We start from the raw sequence: 14,844 nt of genomic DNA on the forward strand, positions 1-14,844 counted from the left end.
TATTCTTTTTTCCTGTATGAAGCCTATGAATAAAAGCTGTTTTCTGTACTCTTTTAACAGATATACTGTTTGCGCGATATGTGGGAACCACAACAACTACTTTTTCAATTCTATTCTTCTTCAAATACACAAAAGATTGCGCTGTGGCCATTTTGAAAAGCAATGGTTCAGAGTGATAATCACCTATGTCAGTGTTATTATATCAACAAAAAGTTTACACTTAGCGCGAAAATATGTCCAGATATATTTTTGTCCTTTTTTTAGTATTGATTTCTTTATTATTTTCAATGTCATTAGGCAAGACTTTCCATCAACAGACGAAACGTCACTTTACATTATATAATTCATCAAAATTAACGACTGTACCAAGTTTATGCGCACACACGCACACATAAAAAATATAGGCATCAGGCGTAAAAATTGATAAATTTAACCGTAAGCCAAAACAGTTAACCAGGAAAACTTAATCGTAAAAGAAGGAAGCTAGGTTAACTGTTATCCTTAAAGTGGCAAAAGCCTTCATCCTATTGTGACTACAATTAATAACAATAACGATGAATTTAAAAAAAAAATTCAAACAAAGACTTTAACTCCATTTAACAATTATTCCTGAAGCGCATTGGATATGAGATGGTAAATAGCCAACGAGCGAGGGCTGGGACGTATTAGGTCACGTGTCGCGTTTAGACCAATCGCTTTTGCTCTGTTCTATTAATGCATTCCTTTTTCTAAATCAACGCAGAACAGAGAGTGGTGTAGACTGAACGTAGCCTCTAATCCTCTAGTACCATGGATGGATTGAAATGTTGTGGAGGCCGTCGAAATTTTACTTATCAAGAGAGGGGTAACCTAATTTAGGCAATTCCTCAGTATTGTATCGCGAATCCGTAATACGCATAAAGTTACGCAATCAGGCGAATAGGCGCGTGTGCATTCCGAGAACATGGTATTGTTTTTCAGTGGATGGACTCGGTGAAGAGGTACGATTGTCTTCAGCTCTTGAACGAGCACGGTGACCTATATTTTTATCATATAATTTTGGTGTACAAATTATTCCCTATAAATTGGAGAAATTGGAAAATAATCATCGAAGGGAAAAAAAAAAGAGATATAGCTAAACGCGTCACGTGTCACGCGTTACGCAAGTAGTGGGCTTCGTGCTGCACGAAGCCCGCTACTCGATTATGAAATTATAAATTATGAACGACTCGTGGAAAATGTTCGAGTCGATTTTGTTTAAAACTGCGTGACTTTTCCACAAATTGTATATCAAATTGTTCCATACGCTCGAGACTTTTACCTAACAAGTTTTTTTCAAGTGCTAGTTTAAAAACCCTTGCTTCCAGCTACCTCATAACGTGCCTTGAACCAATGAAATGAAGCGCGTGATCAGCGCCACAACAGGCATAGATGGGGTAAGTTTGGCTCATCATATCTCCTACACAAACAAGGTGGCCCATCTTTTTAATTTTATTTTTCGAAACAGACATTGGTAGAGAATGTAATTAACATTTAGGGAAAGTTTAAAAAATTGTTCGATAACCTTTTTTTTTTTCTGAAGAATCACCTTAAATTCTAAAAAGTGTACGATTTCAAGAATTCTAGTGGCTGCATTAGGTTATTGACTTCTTGGATCTGCTTTTCCGTCCACACAACTAACGATCTAGTTTTAGATGGAACAGGGTCAACCATTGACGCACAGTCACGAAGATAATCTTCGGAGCATGAGATATCCAGGAAGTCGCAGATTTTTCGAAGATACTTCGTTGGCTCCCGAACAAATTCTTCCCCTTGTATGTCAATAATTCGATCTCCAAGAGTCTCCCTTGTTGCCTGGCAATTATTGGCGATGTAGAAATACCGCGTTATACTGTCATCAATCGCCTTTGGGATATGCACCTAATAAATCGAATCAAATCATATGTCGAGCTTAACGCGAAACAACTTGATTCAATCTAGAGTAAGCAGACAAATCTGCTCTGTAGATGCTAAACCACCGTAATTTTTCTGTACCTCCAGTAATTGTATGCTTACAACGCATGACATTAGACTCCGTCCTTAATTTCCCCCGTACACATGTGTCTGCGGGCGCTCACAAAACAATTTCGCTTTTTTTCAAACTTTGTAGAAAGATTAACTTGATATGTAGATTGAAATTTAGTAATTAACAATAGGGGTTTAACGATATTTATTTAAATCGCAATCATGTATGAAGCTAAATGTTTTTATTGTAATCTCTCTCCTTTTCAAAAACAAAAGATCAGCTTGTTGAGAAATGATCAGGCATTTATAGCAGTACTTTTAAGGAAGCTCACAAAAATGTGTTAGGTGTCAATCCATCAAAGAATATATGTTTAAAAATAAAGAACCTATTTTGGGCCACCTTAAAAGGGAAAGATTTGTCGAAGAATCGTAACAATAAAAATTTTTGTTTCGTCTTGTAATGATATCATGCTCTGAGGAGTTAACCAAATCTTCTGTTTCTCTTTAGCGATGAAGGGAAGTCAAAGCCTTGATTTAAAAGATATTTTAATACGTAAAGTTGCGCGAAAAACTAATCGTAGGGTTCTGAAGAGGAATGTTCTTAGAATAAAAAATTCATGTTGTACTCGGCTCACCTTTTTTGTATGTTCTCCTGTTCTTAATCCTCTCAGTCTCAGCGCCATTGTTGATATGTTGTCAAAGGGGTTCCTAACCACGTGAATAATTTTTGCCCTGACGTTAAATTTGTCCTCCAGTTGTTTCAGTAAATCTCTGCCTACTTCTGTAGACAAATGGGAAGCTGTAAACCAACCCAATTTGTCTCCAAGGATCTGCAAGGTGAAAAAGAGTTTAATCAAAACTAAAGTTCTCGAACACGATTGGTTATCACCAGCCCGATTTAAACACTAATAGGAAGGTGTACGCGTTATGCTTGTAATTGGACAGTGTAATAGGACAGTTAAAGTGACAATTAACACGTCATGCTTGTGTAAGTGGACAGAACGCCTCATGTACGTGCTCTGTTGTCTCGCATTTCGCCGAGTTAACTGTTGTTTTTTTTCTTATGAAAACGTTTAACCAATGTCTCGTTTCTTTCTCAAATTTTTCCATAGTTTTGATTAATTGGTAACAGGAATTCGCGTCGTCCAATTCTGTCTGTAATCATACTCGTGATTACCAAATCGGACTCGCGCCTCGCGGTCGTCCGATTTTGTTAATTACTCGTAGGATTACGGACCGAATTGGACTCCGCTCGGTCCTATTACCATTATTTATCATATAAACACAGTAGCCCTTTACAGACAAGAAAAGTCGACTTTATTAATGAATGAAAATAAAAGGATCGACAATCCCGGATAATACTCGTAAAGCGCGTTGGTGCACCAAGATGAAAATTTAACATTCGTTGAATAACCACAAAAACATACAATGGGCGTAATTTTCAAGATGAAAAATTCTCAGTTATTGACTTGGTCCTTACCGACAGAAGAAATGGTTCAGGTAAACGACATGAATCGGCCTATGTCAAATCTTCTAGCTGTCGATTTTCGTTCTCAGCCGCGAAAAATGCCATTACCAAAGTCACTGAATACGTAACTTTCTGTTTTTCTTGTCTTCCTTTGATTTTCTTCCCCTTCTAGGAAAGTTTGAACGTCACTGTCTGTAAGCGATACGGATTTCTCAGTGTTTTAGCAGCCGTAATCCAAGAAAATTCCGACAGTGACGACCTTGGATTGAGAATGGTGAGGGCTTTGCTGTTCATTTATCAACCTGTCCCAGTGGTGTGAAAGGCGAGTGACGCCAGGCTGTTGTTACAAACACTTATACTTTTAAAACTTGCCACCAGGTGGTTTTTTAGGCACAACTGGGAAATGAAATACAAAAACACACCTTAAGCTTCTGATCAAATGTTCCTTGAAACTGATTTGGTACTTTGTATCCAAGCTTTTCGTAATTGGAAACTGTGCCATTTGCTTGTCTTGCTCGGATTCCCCAGGTGGCCGACATGTATGAACGTTTGGCAATTTTGTCAAACATCTCTATTTTCCTCCAGTCTGGGTTATTCTTGTAGGATCCTATCAAATTTAACTCGTTGGAAAGTATTATGTTGGGATGTGCGTCCAACAGAGCAGATACAAGCGTATGGCGACTTCTGGGGTAGCCAATGAAGAGAAGCAGTGTATCTACGTCATCATATGCGGTGTGCAATCTTTCCATATCAAGTTTGCGGACTTAAGAAAGAAAAGCAGCGTTTAGTTAGCCAGGAAAAGAGGTTATGAGACTGATTTTATAAGATACATTCCTAGGATCCTTATCACTTATTTCTTTGAAAATTCAACCAACCGTTAGGGGGTGGGGTGGGGCTTAAACTAAGGAGGGCGAGTAAATTTTTGTTAAGCTCCTTGGGTTACCACGGCCACCAATCTCTTTATTTATTTATTTATTTATTTATTTTTTCGTTCCTAGATCCTACCGTGCATCTGTAACTGAGAATACATGGAAAAACTTCATCTGAAACGTAATACACCTGAACCAGACTTTTTACGTAGTTTTCGTATCTTTCAAGACAATTTACAAAACTCGTGACGACTTTGCCAAATTTTCTAGATATCTTTCCATGTTTCCAAAGCCGATATGAGGTCTCTTGACTCAGAATTTGAATGGATTTTGATCTTTGGAGAAGAGTCACTTGTTTTGATTTTCGCTCGGTTTAAGTGGACATTTTTTTCTTATTGTGTAAATGACTGATATAATTTATGGGGTGGGGAAATAAATGCTGAAATTTACTTCGACACCCGAAAAATGTCCAGTACGTAACCAGGATTTAAATCGCTTACGATAACAATGAGACGCTCTTTAAGGTAAGTTCCAAGGACACCGACGCAGGAACAAAAATTAACATGTATGAATTGACCCAACTGAAATGAAAGTAAGAAATTCAGATGAAAGAATTCCGTATTTGATTTAGTCTAGTGATATGATTAATTTGCAAGTTGATTTCAACGCAGCGATTGAAGTACAAGTGTATCGATCATTGCCATTTCGTATCAATTTCATATAATTTTTGCAGACATGAATCTGCAACTGATCTGTTCCTCAGCGCATTTAATTCAGTGCTCAGTTAGTTAGAGCGACTCGCTGGGACCGTGTAGTCACCAGTTCAATTTCGCGTTATGTTCTTAAAAGATCGCTTCTTCTCAAATGTACTATCTACCTGCCCTATCTATAAACGCTTTTATTCAAACACTTGCAGATAGCGGGTCAGCTTTAATGGGTGAAAAAAAAACAACATTGTGTAACGTGCTCTTTTGTGTGAAACATCACCGACTGGAAAATAAAGGTAGTAGGAATAATCATCTTTAATTTAAGTACTATTTCTTCTCCTCTTTCCGCCGATGGAATTGTAAGGTCAACCTAACCCAGACCAACCCTACCCGACTCAGGGTTTTTCAATACATGGTCAAATTAATACAAAAATTTTCCGTCAACTTAACTTCTAGGACTCCATTAGCTAAATTACTTCCTAAAATATTTACTTACCAACAGGTCTAACAGCCGGTTGTTGATTTTCAGCATTAGTTTTGATCAAATAACAAATACAAGAAACAACTACCATTAAAAAAATGGCCAACTTGATAATATTGGTAGAGTGTCTTCCTAATCTTCTGAACATCTTGAAAATCACAAGAACATCAAAAAAGGACGACGTGACCTAAATCCAATGCTTTACGTTGTAAAGCATATCACTTTGGTGCATTTCTCGAAAACACTCTTTATCCCTTAGCGACTGACTCGATGCGGTTCGTTGTTTCACAAGACATTACTTCCTCCAAGTACGCAAAGACAACAGTTTAAATTTCCATTTCCATTCTCGACTCGGGCACAGTAGACAAAAGGACTTTTCAAGGTTTCCTTAGATACTATTAAGAACGGCAAACATTTTATGCTGACAATACTTGATTTATGTTCTCATCAAACACAAAAAGTGAGTCATTTGCATCCTGTCGCGGTCGACAGGATGCAAATGACCATATTGCAAATTGGTAGCAGCGAGGTAGCGTGAACAGAGGTGGAATGTAATGAGGATTCACTGTCTGATGCCATTCTTTCGAAAGTTAAAAAGTATTTACGAGCCCGCGCGACTCCTGTCTTTCCTCCGTGACGAATTCGCTCGTAGGAGGCAACTGACGAGATTCAGGTAGAATCGAAATTGCAGTCTCGCCTAAGAATTTATACAAATGGCAGCAGTTACATCCACAGCCGATGGCTATGTGAATGATAATAAATTCAGAAAATACATTCCTAGAGGCTAGTTATATATTAAACGTATTACAAAGAGACAGAGACTTTCAATTAGACGAACTTTTTTTCGTGTCATCCACCTGGCGTTATCTCATATCTAATCAATGAAAAAAGGGAATTCCACTCCAAATAAACTCTAAATATTCATAACACGTACCTATACCGTTTGCTTTAATTCTACCTTAACAGTCCGCTCCCAATCAGCCATTTGAGGTATTTAGCAAGATGATCGACGAGAACGTCATTTCAGAACGGGAGAGCACGCGGCTAGTCTGGACACGACTCCATTCAGACTTCCAGTGTCGGCGTTGCCTTTCTCCCCAACAAGTTCAGGACGTCATTTCGCTGGTTTTTCCGTCTCGATCAAAAAATGGAGCGATTTATTCACGAATCGCACCTTTTTTCGCTTTAAATCGCATCTTTTTCCCAACCAATGAGCAGGCCACACTAAAAACAAAACAACCAATTAGATTTCAAGGCTTGTTTAGAGTAACCAATCAAATTTCAGGAAAATGAAAGACGAAGAGTATCATGTGGCAAATTTTGCAACTTTTGTTTGCAAAACTCTTATTTCCCCCAGCCCCCCCCCCCCCCATCAAAAATGGATGAATTTAATTTCAAACCAGCTCAGTACTGCATCAATAAAATATTTGAACTGACCAAGTCCTGTATTTGGGCGATTTCAAAATGGATGTAATAAAGAGGTAATTAGACCTCGTGTCATGCAATTTTGGTCTGAAATCACGCCTTTGCATCGTTGGGTCGCTTGGTTTCTACATGGTTTCGCCATAACTCCAGATAACTCCGTTCAAAATGCATTACAACTCTAAGAGAGAGGTGCTCAAAAGAGATGTACAGTCATGATTAAGAATATTCAGAAAACAAAGGGAAAACCGACGACCATTTCAATTCCAAATTATACTTTATAAAATTATGAAAAAAAACGAGTAGTGCTGAAATCTAGTGGCACGAAACGAAACGAAGCGGCACAAATAATTTTAAAAAAGTTATTTAGTGGGCTTCAAAATTTGATAGATGAATTAGCAGACTCGAGACTTAACTGGAATGAAATAATTTCAAAGTTTCATCGCCCATGTGGATTCATTTTAACAACTTACTTGCTGTATCTATAACTATCCTTTGTATGCGCTTGTTGCATATTCAAAGGTGATAGTGATCTTTAAAGAGCCGAGGTTAGGATATTCAAGGACAAATATAACGTTGACGGTTCGTTGCAACGACTGCTGAGTCACTTCTGAGACACAACGGGGCGACGTTCTCAACCCAGTTTCTGAAAGGTATTTTTGCTGCGCGCGACGTTGTCAACTGACGCTCCCGTCCTCTTGCTAAACCACTCTATCGAGCGCCCCAGAACGCCATTCTCTCGCCTTTATATTTCTTTATACCTGACTGGCCCTGCCTTCGCTTCTCAAACTTGCTGTCTCGGATCGTAGGTCGATGACAGGAAAGCCGCTTCTTGAAACAACAAAATCACTTGAACTTGTTTCTTTCACGAAAGACTTGGGTGTCATCTTGGACACCCACTACCCACTAAACTTATGAATGTCACGTCTGTAATCTTAAGGCCGGTTGCTTAAACAAAGTATAGCCTTGGTTAAACAAAACTGCGTCTAAACAATCCTCAATTTAGCTTGACCTTCGATCTGAACGCTCATTTTTGTGAACAGTGTCAAGAGTGCCTAAAACTGTGGAAGGCCATTGATCAAATTAAATCAACCCTCTTATAGCGCATCCCTGAGGCCTACTGATTGCGATAGTTTGGATTAGACTGCGTGTAAATAACCGGCCCTAAAATTTTTAGAAGAATCTACGTGGAACGAAATGATTTTCAAGGAAATGTTTCGGTTGGATCCGACTCTGCCAAAATATTTCCAAGAAAATCAATACGATCCAGTCAGAAGCTTCTACACATTATGACTTCGGAACGTCGAATGAACATTTTTCTTCTATCTCTTGTGGTTCCATCTGCTTATTTCGTCAAGTTTAGTTTTGATTCGTAAACAACTCTGTTTTTGGTAAAAGTTTCATCGTTATTTTCAAAACGATGTTTTAATTCTCAACAGTCTGGCCAAATTCGTCTCTCTGCTTCTACTTTAAAGGAACTTAAGTTACAACTACACTTTGCTGCAAAATTGTTAAGAATTCCAGGAATTACGATCACTGTGATCGTGTTACCCAGCTTCAGCGCCAGTGAAACTGGCTGCCTGTCAGACACCTTGATAATTGAGTGCGTAACCAAACTTAATCCTACTTAATATAAATCATGAAAATAAATTAATAAAGTATTATAAATAATGCTAAATTTCATCATTAATCCTACTTATGTGAGTGAGAAATTTCACAAACCATCGAACATCCATAGCCCGGCCGCAAGTGGGATACTTCACAGATACCACTGTTTAAACTGCTACTGGTCAACAAACATATTAAGAGTTTTTAACATATGAAATAACTTAGATGATAAATTAAAAGTCTGCTTCTCCCTCAAAATTTTTAAAAACATAATGAAGAAACAATTTCTTCCTAGCGGTAATTTTTTGGTAATATACATATATGTAATGGTAATAGGACCTAGAGGAGTCCAATTCAGTCTGAATCATGTGATTGATTGACAAAATCGGACGACCGCGAAGCAGGAGTCCGATTCGTTAGTCCCGAGTATGATTACAGACAGAATTGGAGAAGAAGAAGTCCTATTACCAATTAATCATAGCCATTTCCATTTCAGAAAAAAACAAATACACCTAGAAAAAAAATGATTCCAGTGGAGACAATAGCTTCAACTATCTGATTAAAGATGTCCGATTACAGCCAAATGTCCCATTACATTATCCGATTACATCTGTACAGAATAATTAGTAAAAAAAAAAAAAAAAAAACAAAAACAAAAAAGCTGTGAATGCACCAATAATATTTGAATAGTTTGTAATTGTCATGATTAATTTTATTTTTGGTTGCTCGTGTACATGGCGACTAAAAATCTCCATCCATTCAGTCATCTCCTGATCATGGAAGAAGGGGAATGGTGCACCAGAGGAAAGTTTGGGTAGGAAGTGAAGGTCTGCTGAACTGCCATCATTCCTTAAATAAAAAAACTGTAGAAGTAATCAAAAGACTTCAGGAAGAAACCTCCAAATTCGCTCAAGTTTAGAACTACTTAAGTCAAGTAGCTTTGAGAAAGAGATTGTATCTGCCATGTATCTTCAAGAGTGAAAATTTTGATTTCATCTAATATTTATTGATATACAATGTAAAATAACAGATTAATGTACATGTCCATAGATTTACAAGGAAAATCTTCGACCTCCTGCAGTGTTTCCTCAAAACAGTTTGAGAAATAAACTGCATTTGTTAATGCTGTTCTAGCTGTCTCTGTAAGATTGACTTGATCCTTCTGCCTGAGACTGCTACCATCAAGAAACCTTTGGCTTTTTGGCAGCACTAATGTCAATAGAAGAGGAGACAACTGTTCCCTGTGCTCCAACTTTTACTGGTGGAGTTGCGGTTTTGACAGGAGGTGCTGGGGCTGCACTCACATCCCATTTGCTCTTTCTCTTCTTTGGTTCCTCTGCAACAAAAACACAATTGAAAGGAAATAAACAACAAGTACAGAGTCATCAACAAAATAAGTAAATTCACTTTACAACCAAACACCAGAATGCACACTCTCCATACTGTTCTTCATAAATTCCTTAGGTGCTGACAAGGAGAATTTGTTTAACAATCAAGAGCTTTTTTAGTAGGTGATCATTTCCTTTTTTCTTGTGCCCTTAAATTTGCGATTGATGGGTGATATTGAAAGGAGAAATTAGATGCTAGTCACTCTAAGAGGTCACGGGGTTAAGAAGAAAGAGCTGCTCTCGTGATTTGCCCCAGAGAGCCATAGAAACAAAGTGTGTGTGGGGGGGGGGGGGGGGTAACTGCACATATAATATTGCAAGAATCCTGTCATATTCATGAACAAAAAAGCCAAAAGCTGAGATACCTGCACCTGACTTTTTGGTCCCAGACACAAATTCCACCTTGAGGAGGAAAACAATTGACTTATTAAAAGAGCAAATACATGTAAATCTCTACAGGTGTTCTTCTTGCTATTGTCTAACAACTAAATGTATGAAAAAGCACAATGCAAATCTAAATTCAATATGTGCAGTAGTGAGACACCACAGTAGAAGAGTTTCTTCACCTCTAAAATGAGAGCTATAAGTAATGCCATCAAAATTTCACCTAAGAATTTTACATGCCACATTTAGCTGGTTACTTAGTTTACCCTCTAACTCCAAGGCGTGACTAACATGTAGCTGCTACACATTTCGATGTAAATTAGTTGTGAGAATTTGTTGTTTGATCAAGATGGCAACTTCTACCTGATAAGTTTAAGTACTGGTATTTCTGTTATTCAGCAAACAGGTACTGGGAATACTCAAACTTATCAGGTAGAAGTTGTTATCTTGATCTAACACCAAATTCTCACAACCAATTTAAATTGAAATGTGTAGCAGCTAGCAGGGAGTATGAATGATCAGATCTTAGCAGCTAAAGGGTTCACAAACATCCTAGTTCCTTACCTGTGTTCTTGCTTGCTTTGCTTTTTCTTTTTCCTTTCTCTCGTAAGCTTCTTTCTGAGCTTTGGCTAAAAAAAAAACAAAAAAACACATACATTGTATCAAATAATCAGAGGATAGAAGTTGATAAGGAACCAGTAAGATCATTGTGCATTGTATCTAGACAACATACATAAGCTTTCATAGTAAGACTCCTCAGGCCAACAGGTTGGATCGAACAAACTCTGTTAAGGAAGAGAAAAGATTTATAAACAATTGAGTCAGAAGTCAGGGGTGAAAAATAAATCATATGTATCTTTTTACTATTGACATGTTTTGGGTAACTTACAATCAATTTTCTATTTAGCCTTGAAAACAAAAACATGTTAACAACAGGTCTACCATCACATTGTTTTTTTATGGTAATATACTCATTGAGAGTCAATCATTTTAAAAAACTGCATGACCTGTTTACCTTCTTCCTAATTATACAGGTGTGTGGCGACAGATAATAAGTTCACTTCTGTAAGACAAAATGCCTACCTTTGGATAGTTGCTACCAGTTTCATCAATGTTGAGAAATTGCAAGAGCTTCTTATAGATACTGAAATCAAAAGACAATGAAAATCCATTGTATGATTCACAGACCTGTGTGTTTCATGACTCTCACAAAAGATGCAATATCACTGCTTACTCACCTTGGGTTTCTATAATCTTTCCTGTTTTGTATGTTGGTGTTTAAATCAAGCTTTTCTTGGTGTGTCTTTTCTAACAGTGATCGAATCTTATCCTGAGTAAGTAATAAAATTAACTGAAGTAAGGTTTCCTTCGTAGCACAAGTATACAGTCCACCTTTACATAATAACCATGTTGCCATAAATAACACAAACTGCTGCATACATGTATGTGGCACAGTTCTACTGAAATGATGCATTATGATGTTTTAAAGCTTGATAAAAAACCAGGACATGTTAATTATCCAAAAACCTACTTCAATCAGCATTTCTTTAACTCATTTCAAAAGCGCTTTTTCTTCTCTTGTTATAAGCCCCCCCTTCAGATAGAAACACCCTATTCATAAGCCTTCCTAAAACCTCATGGGAAATTGTGTGAGCCCATGGCTTATAAGCAGCAGTTTATGGTATTATCAACTTGATACCTGGAGAGTGTTGGAACACCGGCCAGTAGGTTCAGGTGGTAACTGCGGCATCTTGATGTCAGTTATTGAGTTTGATGTTTCTGTGGTGAGATCCTCAACTAACAAGTGTGATAATTAATTTCAAGAGAAATTTTAACATAAGTGTCAAAATCAATCCACTATCAGGCAGTCAGGTTTTGATTTGCTGTCTGTGATTAGCACATAACAGATAATGAAAAGGATTTATCATAAATTGGTTAAAAAAAGCCTTCTTTCTCCCTCTTTATCAGAGGTCACCTCAATGACTTGTAAATCATCGACTGATTTATAAATCTCAGAGCGAAAGTGATGAGCATGACAATTTCTGATTGTTTGTTTTTTAGGATTGTTTGCCTGGTGGTTTTTCAAGTGGTTGTTGTCCTCTCTACAAAGTACTTTGTATTTAAAAAAAACTCACCAATAGAATCATCTTTTTCTCCTGATTGCACCATTTCTGATGAGTCACTGATTGTCTGCAAGACATTCAAAGCAGAACCCAATGTAAGCAATGGTGAAAACAAACAAGGCCTGTAATTATTAAAACAAATAAATGAGTAAAACTGAAAAGTTAGAACTATATGCTTACCAAAGAAACTTGAGCAGTATTTTTTTCTTGAGAGGAATCTTCATCAGTAACATCTTTATCTATCACTGAAAAGGGTAAACAGAACAAAAGTGCTGTCACATAAAGATGTGGGACATAACATAAAGAAGAAAGATGTAGTATCATATTGATGGTACAGAGGAAACTGGTTTGTTATAATAGGGGTTTGTTATATCAAAAACCTCTATTGACAAGTTTGCGGAAAAACAACCAAATTGTTTGTTATATTGAGGGCTGATTAATAATTATATTAAAATTTAAAAACAATTTTATTTATTGTTGTGTGAAGTCATGCTACCCAATACATGAATTTTTGGGATCCAAACAATTACTTTAAATAACATTTGTGCTTTAATGACCATATGAAGCTACAGTACATTGTACAAGTCTGTACATGGCTACAGCACCTTGTTTATAAGGCACGGAGGACAAACTTCAGTGGAAGTCACAGGCAAATGGACAAATAATGATGGATTTTGATTCTAGTTGGTCGGCTCACATTTGTCTTTTGTCACCTGTTGACATTTGTTCGTTATAACAGGGCATATTGTATGTTTGGGCTTCTGCATTGCGTTCGTTATAACAAGGATTTTGTTATATCGTGGTTCATTAAATCAAGTTTCTTTCCCATATATTTTATTGTAACTTTGACTGGACTGAAGAATATCATCATTGAACCAAGGACTTTGTCGAATAGTAGTTCATTAAATCGAAGTTCCACTGTACTACATGTAATTACACAGTAGATTAGTCCTAACAATAAATAATTCTCTATTTAAGCTTACAAAAACAATCATATTTTTGATACCTTTTTCATCACTGACAGTCTCTTCAACAGTCTCTGGGTCTTTATCAATTACCTAATAATATTAAAACGAAAACCAATAAGAACTGATATATAAAATTTAAACCTTTGTTTTCTACTTATAGTGCATTAAGAAAAAACTATAATGCTGTAATTTCAATGGATATATTTGTAATGTATGACAAGGACTCAAGCCAAATATTTTATTATTGTGCCCACAACTCAGTCAATAAGTACGTAATACATATACATATTCTCGTATTACCATGATAATTTGGCTTCAGCCCTGATGTAGTTGATAATCATATTTATAGATTTTTTAAATTCAATCTCTAACTCTAAACAATCATTAACTTCTTAATAAATCTCTCCAAAAATACCTCATCTTTAAGCTCTTCCCCTTTTTCTTCTTCATCATCATAGGAGACTAACCGAGCACCTAAACAAGCAAAACGCCACACAGGATATTGGTTGATTTGTGTTTAATAATCAATATCAGTAATTTATTTAATTATAAATTTAACTGTCGTCTCGTTCAAAATACGAACGTGCATTAAATCTACAATTACAATAATAAAATAAGATATTTTGATGAAGTGTTGTTCTGTCACTTTACAGGGTGCAATACATGCATGTGCCACGTTGCCATTGTGCAGTCATGCAACACAATTGACTGTGTTTGGTTCTCTGTTACAAAAGAGTAAAATTGTAATACTTCTGGACAATTTCAGTCTAGCAAAAACGGATGCAAATGGATGGTGCGATCTAGAAAGTTATTGCAACACTCGATTTCCATAAGATTAGTCAACTAATTTAGTTGAGGTTAAAACAGGCTTTAAAAAGAATGGGACGTTTCACTTTTTAAGCCAAACTCCCCAATGGAAAACACACTTCGGTACACATGACCTGACCACAATTCTGAACCTAGAGATACACATTTCAAAGGAAAACGCCAAAGTACCGAAATTGCGATTCAATTCTGATTCGTCTGCGCATATGTTAATAAATGTATCGATCTCAGAGATTCTCCTCCCTTCCATGCATATCTTAAGATCTCATCATATATCTTGGCAAATCTTAACACAAGTCTTCCGATGGACTTACTTGTTTTAACGTACGGTTCTACTTCATCATCAGAGTCTTCAATATCACTCTCACCAAGTCCATAATCTGCCAGAGAGTTTAAGGACCCTATTCTTTGGTTATCCATAACAATTTTTATAATGCAGACGCTACAAAATGGAAACAATTTAAAGATGCATCATTAACAGCCCAGCCGCCATCTTGAAATTTTTGAGCATGTCTGTTGTGGAGCGCCTGCTGAACATATACCTGGCGCATGCAAGGCGAAGTGCGGGGTTAGGTCAGGGGTGGGGTAGGGAAGAAGGGAAGGAAGCAGGGTACGATC

The 14,844-nt window shown here is 37.0% G+C and overlaps 2 protein-coding genes across 3 annotated transcripts; both read right to left on the minus strand.

The window, feature by feature from the left end:
• Positions 1-1,575: 1,575 nt before the first annotated feature.
• On the minus strand, positions 1,576-7,817 carry LOC131776883 (uncharacterized). Its single transcript, XM_066162937.1, has 4 exons — positions 7,721-7,817; positions 3,874-4,214; positions 2,619-2,813; positions 1,576-1,899 (listed from the first exon to the last, which is right to left on the minus strand). The coding sequence occupies exons 1-4, from the start codon at positions 7,815-7,817 to the stop codon at positions 1,576-1,578; spliced, it is 957 nt and encodes a 318-aa protein (XP_066019034.1).
• A 1,705-nt stretch (positions 7,818-9,522) lies between these two features.
• LOC131776891 (SAP30-binding protein) lies at positions 9,523-14,719 on the minus strand. Of its 2 annotated transcripts, none has more exons than XM_059093096.2 (12): positions 14,541-14,719; positions 13,817-13,875; positions 13,440-13,491; positions 12,614-12,678; positions 12,446-12,500; positions 12,010-12,107; positions 11,549-11,640; positions 11,394-11,454; positions 11,044-11,095; positions 10,875-10,939; positions 10,298-10,328; positions 9,523-9,874 (listed from the first exon to the last, which is right to left on the minus strand). In XM_059093096.2, the coding sequence occupies exons 1-12, from the start codon at positions 14,644-14,646 to the stop codon at positions 9,720-9,722; spliced, it is 891 nt and encodes a 296-aa protein (XP_058949079.2). In that variant the 5' UTR covers positions 14,647-14,719; the 3' UTR covers positions 9,523-9,719. The 2 variants fall into 2 exon arrangements, with proteins under 2 accessions (XP_058949079.2, XP_058949078.2); XM_059093095.2 differs by having other exon boundaries at positions 10,292-10,328.
• Between the last annotated feature and the right edge of the window lie 125 nt (positions 14,720-14,844).

This window comes from Pocillopora verrucosa, chromosome 3 (genome assembly GCF_036669915.1).
Source record: "Pocillopora verrucosa isolate sample1 chromosome 3, ASM3666991v2, whole genome shotgun sequence".
Taxonomy (NCBI): domain Eukaryota; kingdom Metazoa; phylum Cnidaria; class Anthozoa; order Scleractinia; family Pocilloporidae; genus Pocillopora; species Pocillopora verrucosa.

Coding starts and splice junctions, on each gene's coding strand:
- LOC131776883 (XM_066162937.1), bottom strand. CDS start 7,817: ATGACACCCAAGTCTTTCGTGAAAGAAACAAGTTCAAGTGATTTTGTT. Junction 4,215..7,720: donor CCTACGATCCGAGACAGCAA/GTTTGAGAAGCG, acceptor TTCTTTCTTAAG/TCCGCAAACTTGATATGGAA. Junction 2,814..3,873: donor CATTTGATCAGAAGCTTAAG/GTGTGTTTTTGT, acceptor TTCACCTTGCAG/ATCCTTGGAGACAAATTGGG.
- LOC131776891 (XM_059093095.2), bottom strand. CDS start 14,646: ATGGATAACCAAAGAATAGGGTCCTTAAACTCTCTGGCAGATTATGGA. Junction 13,876..14,540: donor AGAACCGTACGTTAAAACAA/GTAAGTCCATCG, acceptor TTGCTTGTTTAG/GTGCTCGGTTAGTCTCCTAT. Junction 12,679..13,439: donor GACTGTCAGTGATGAAAAAG/GTATCAAAAATA, acceptor TACCCTTTTCAG/TGATAGATAAAGATGTTACT.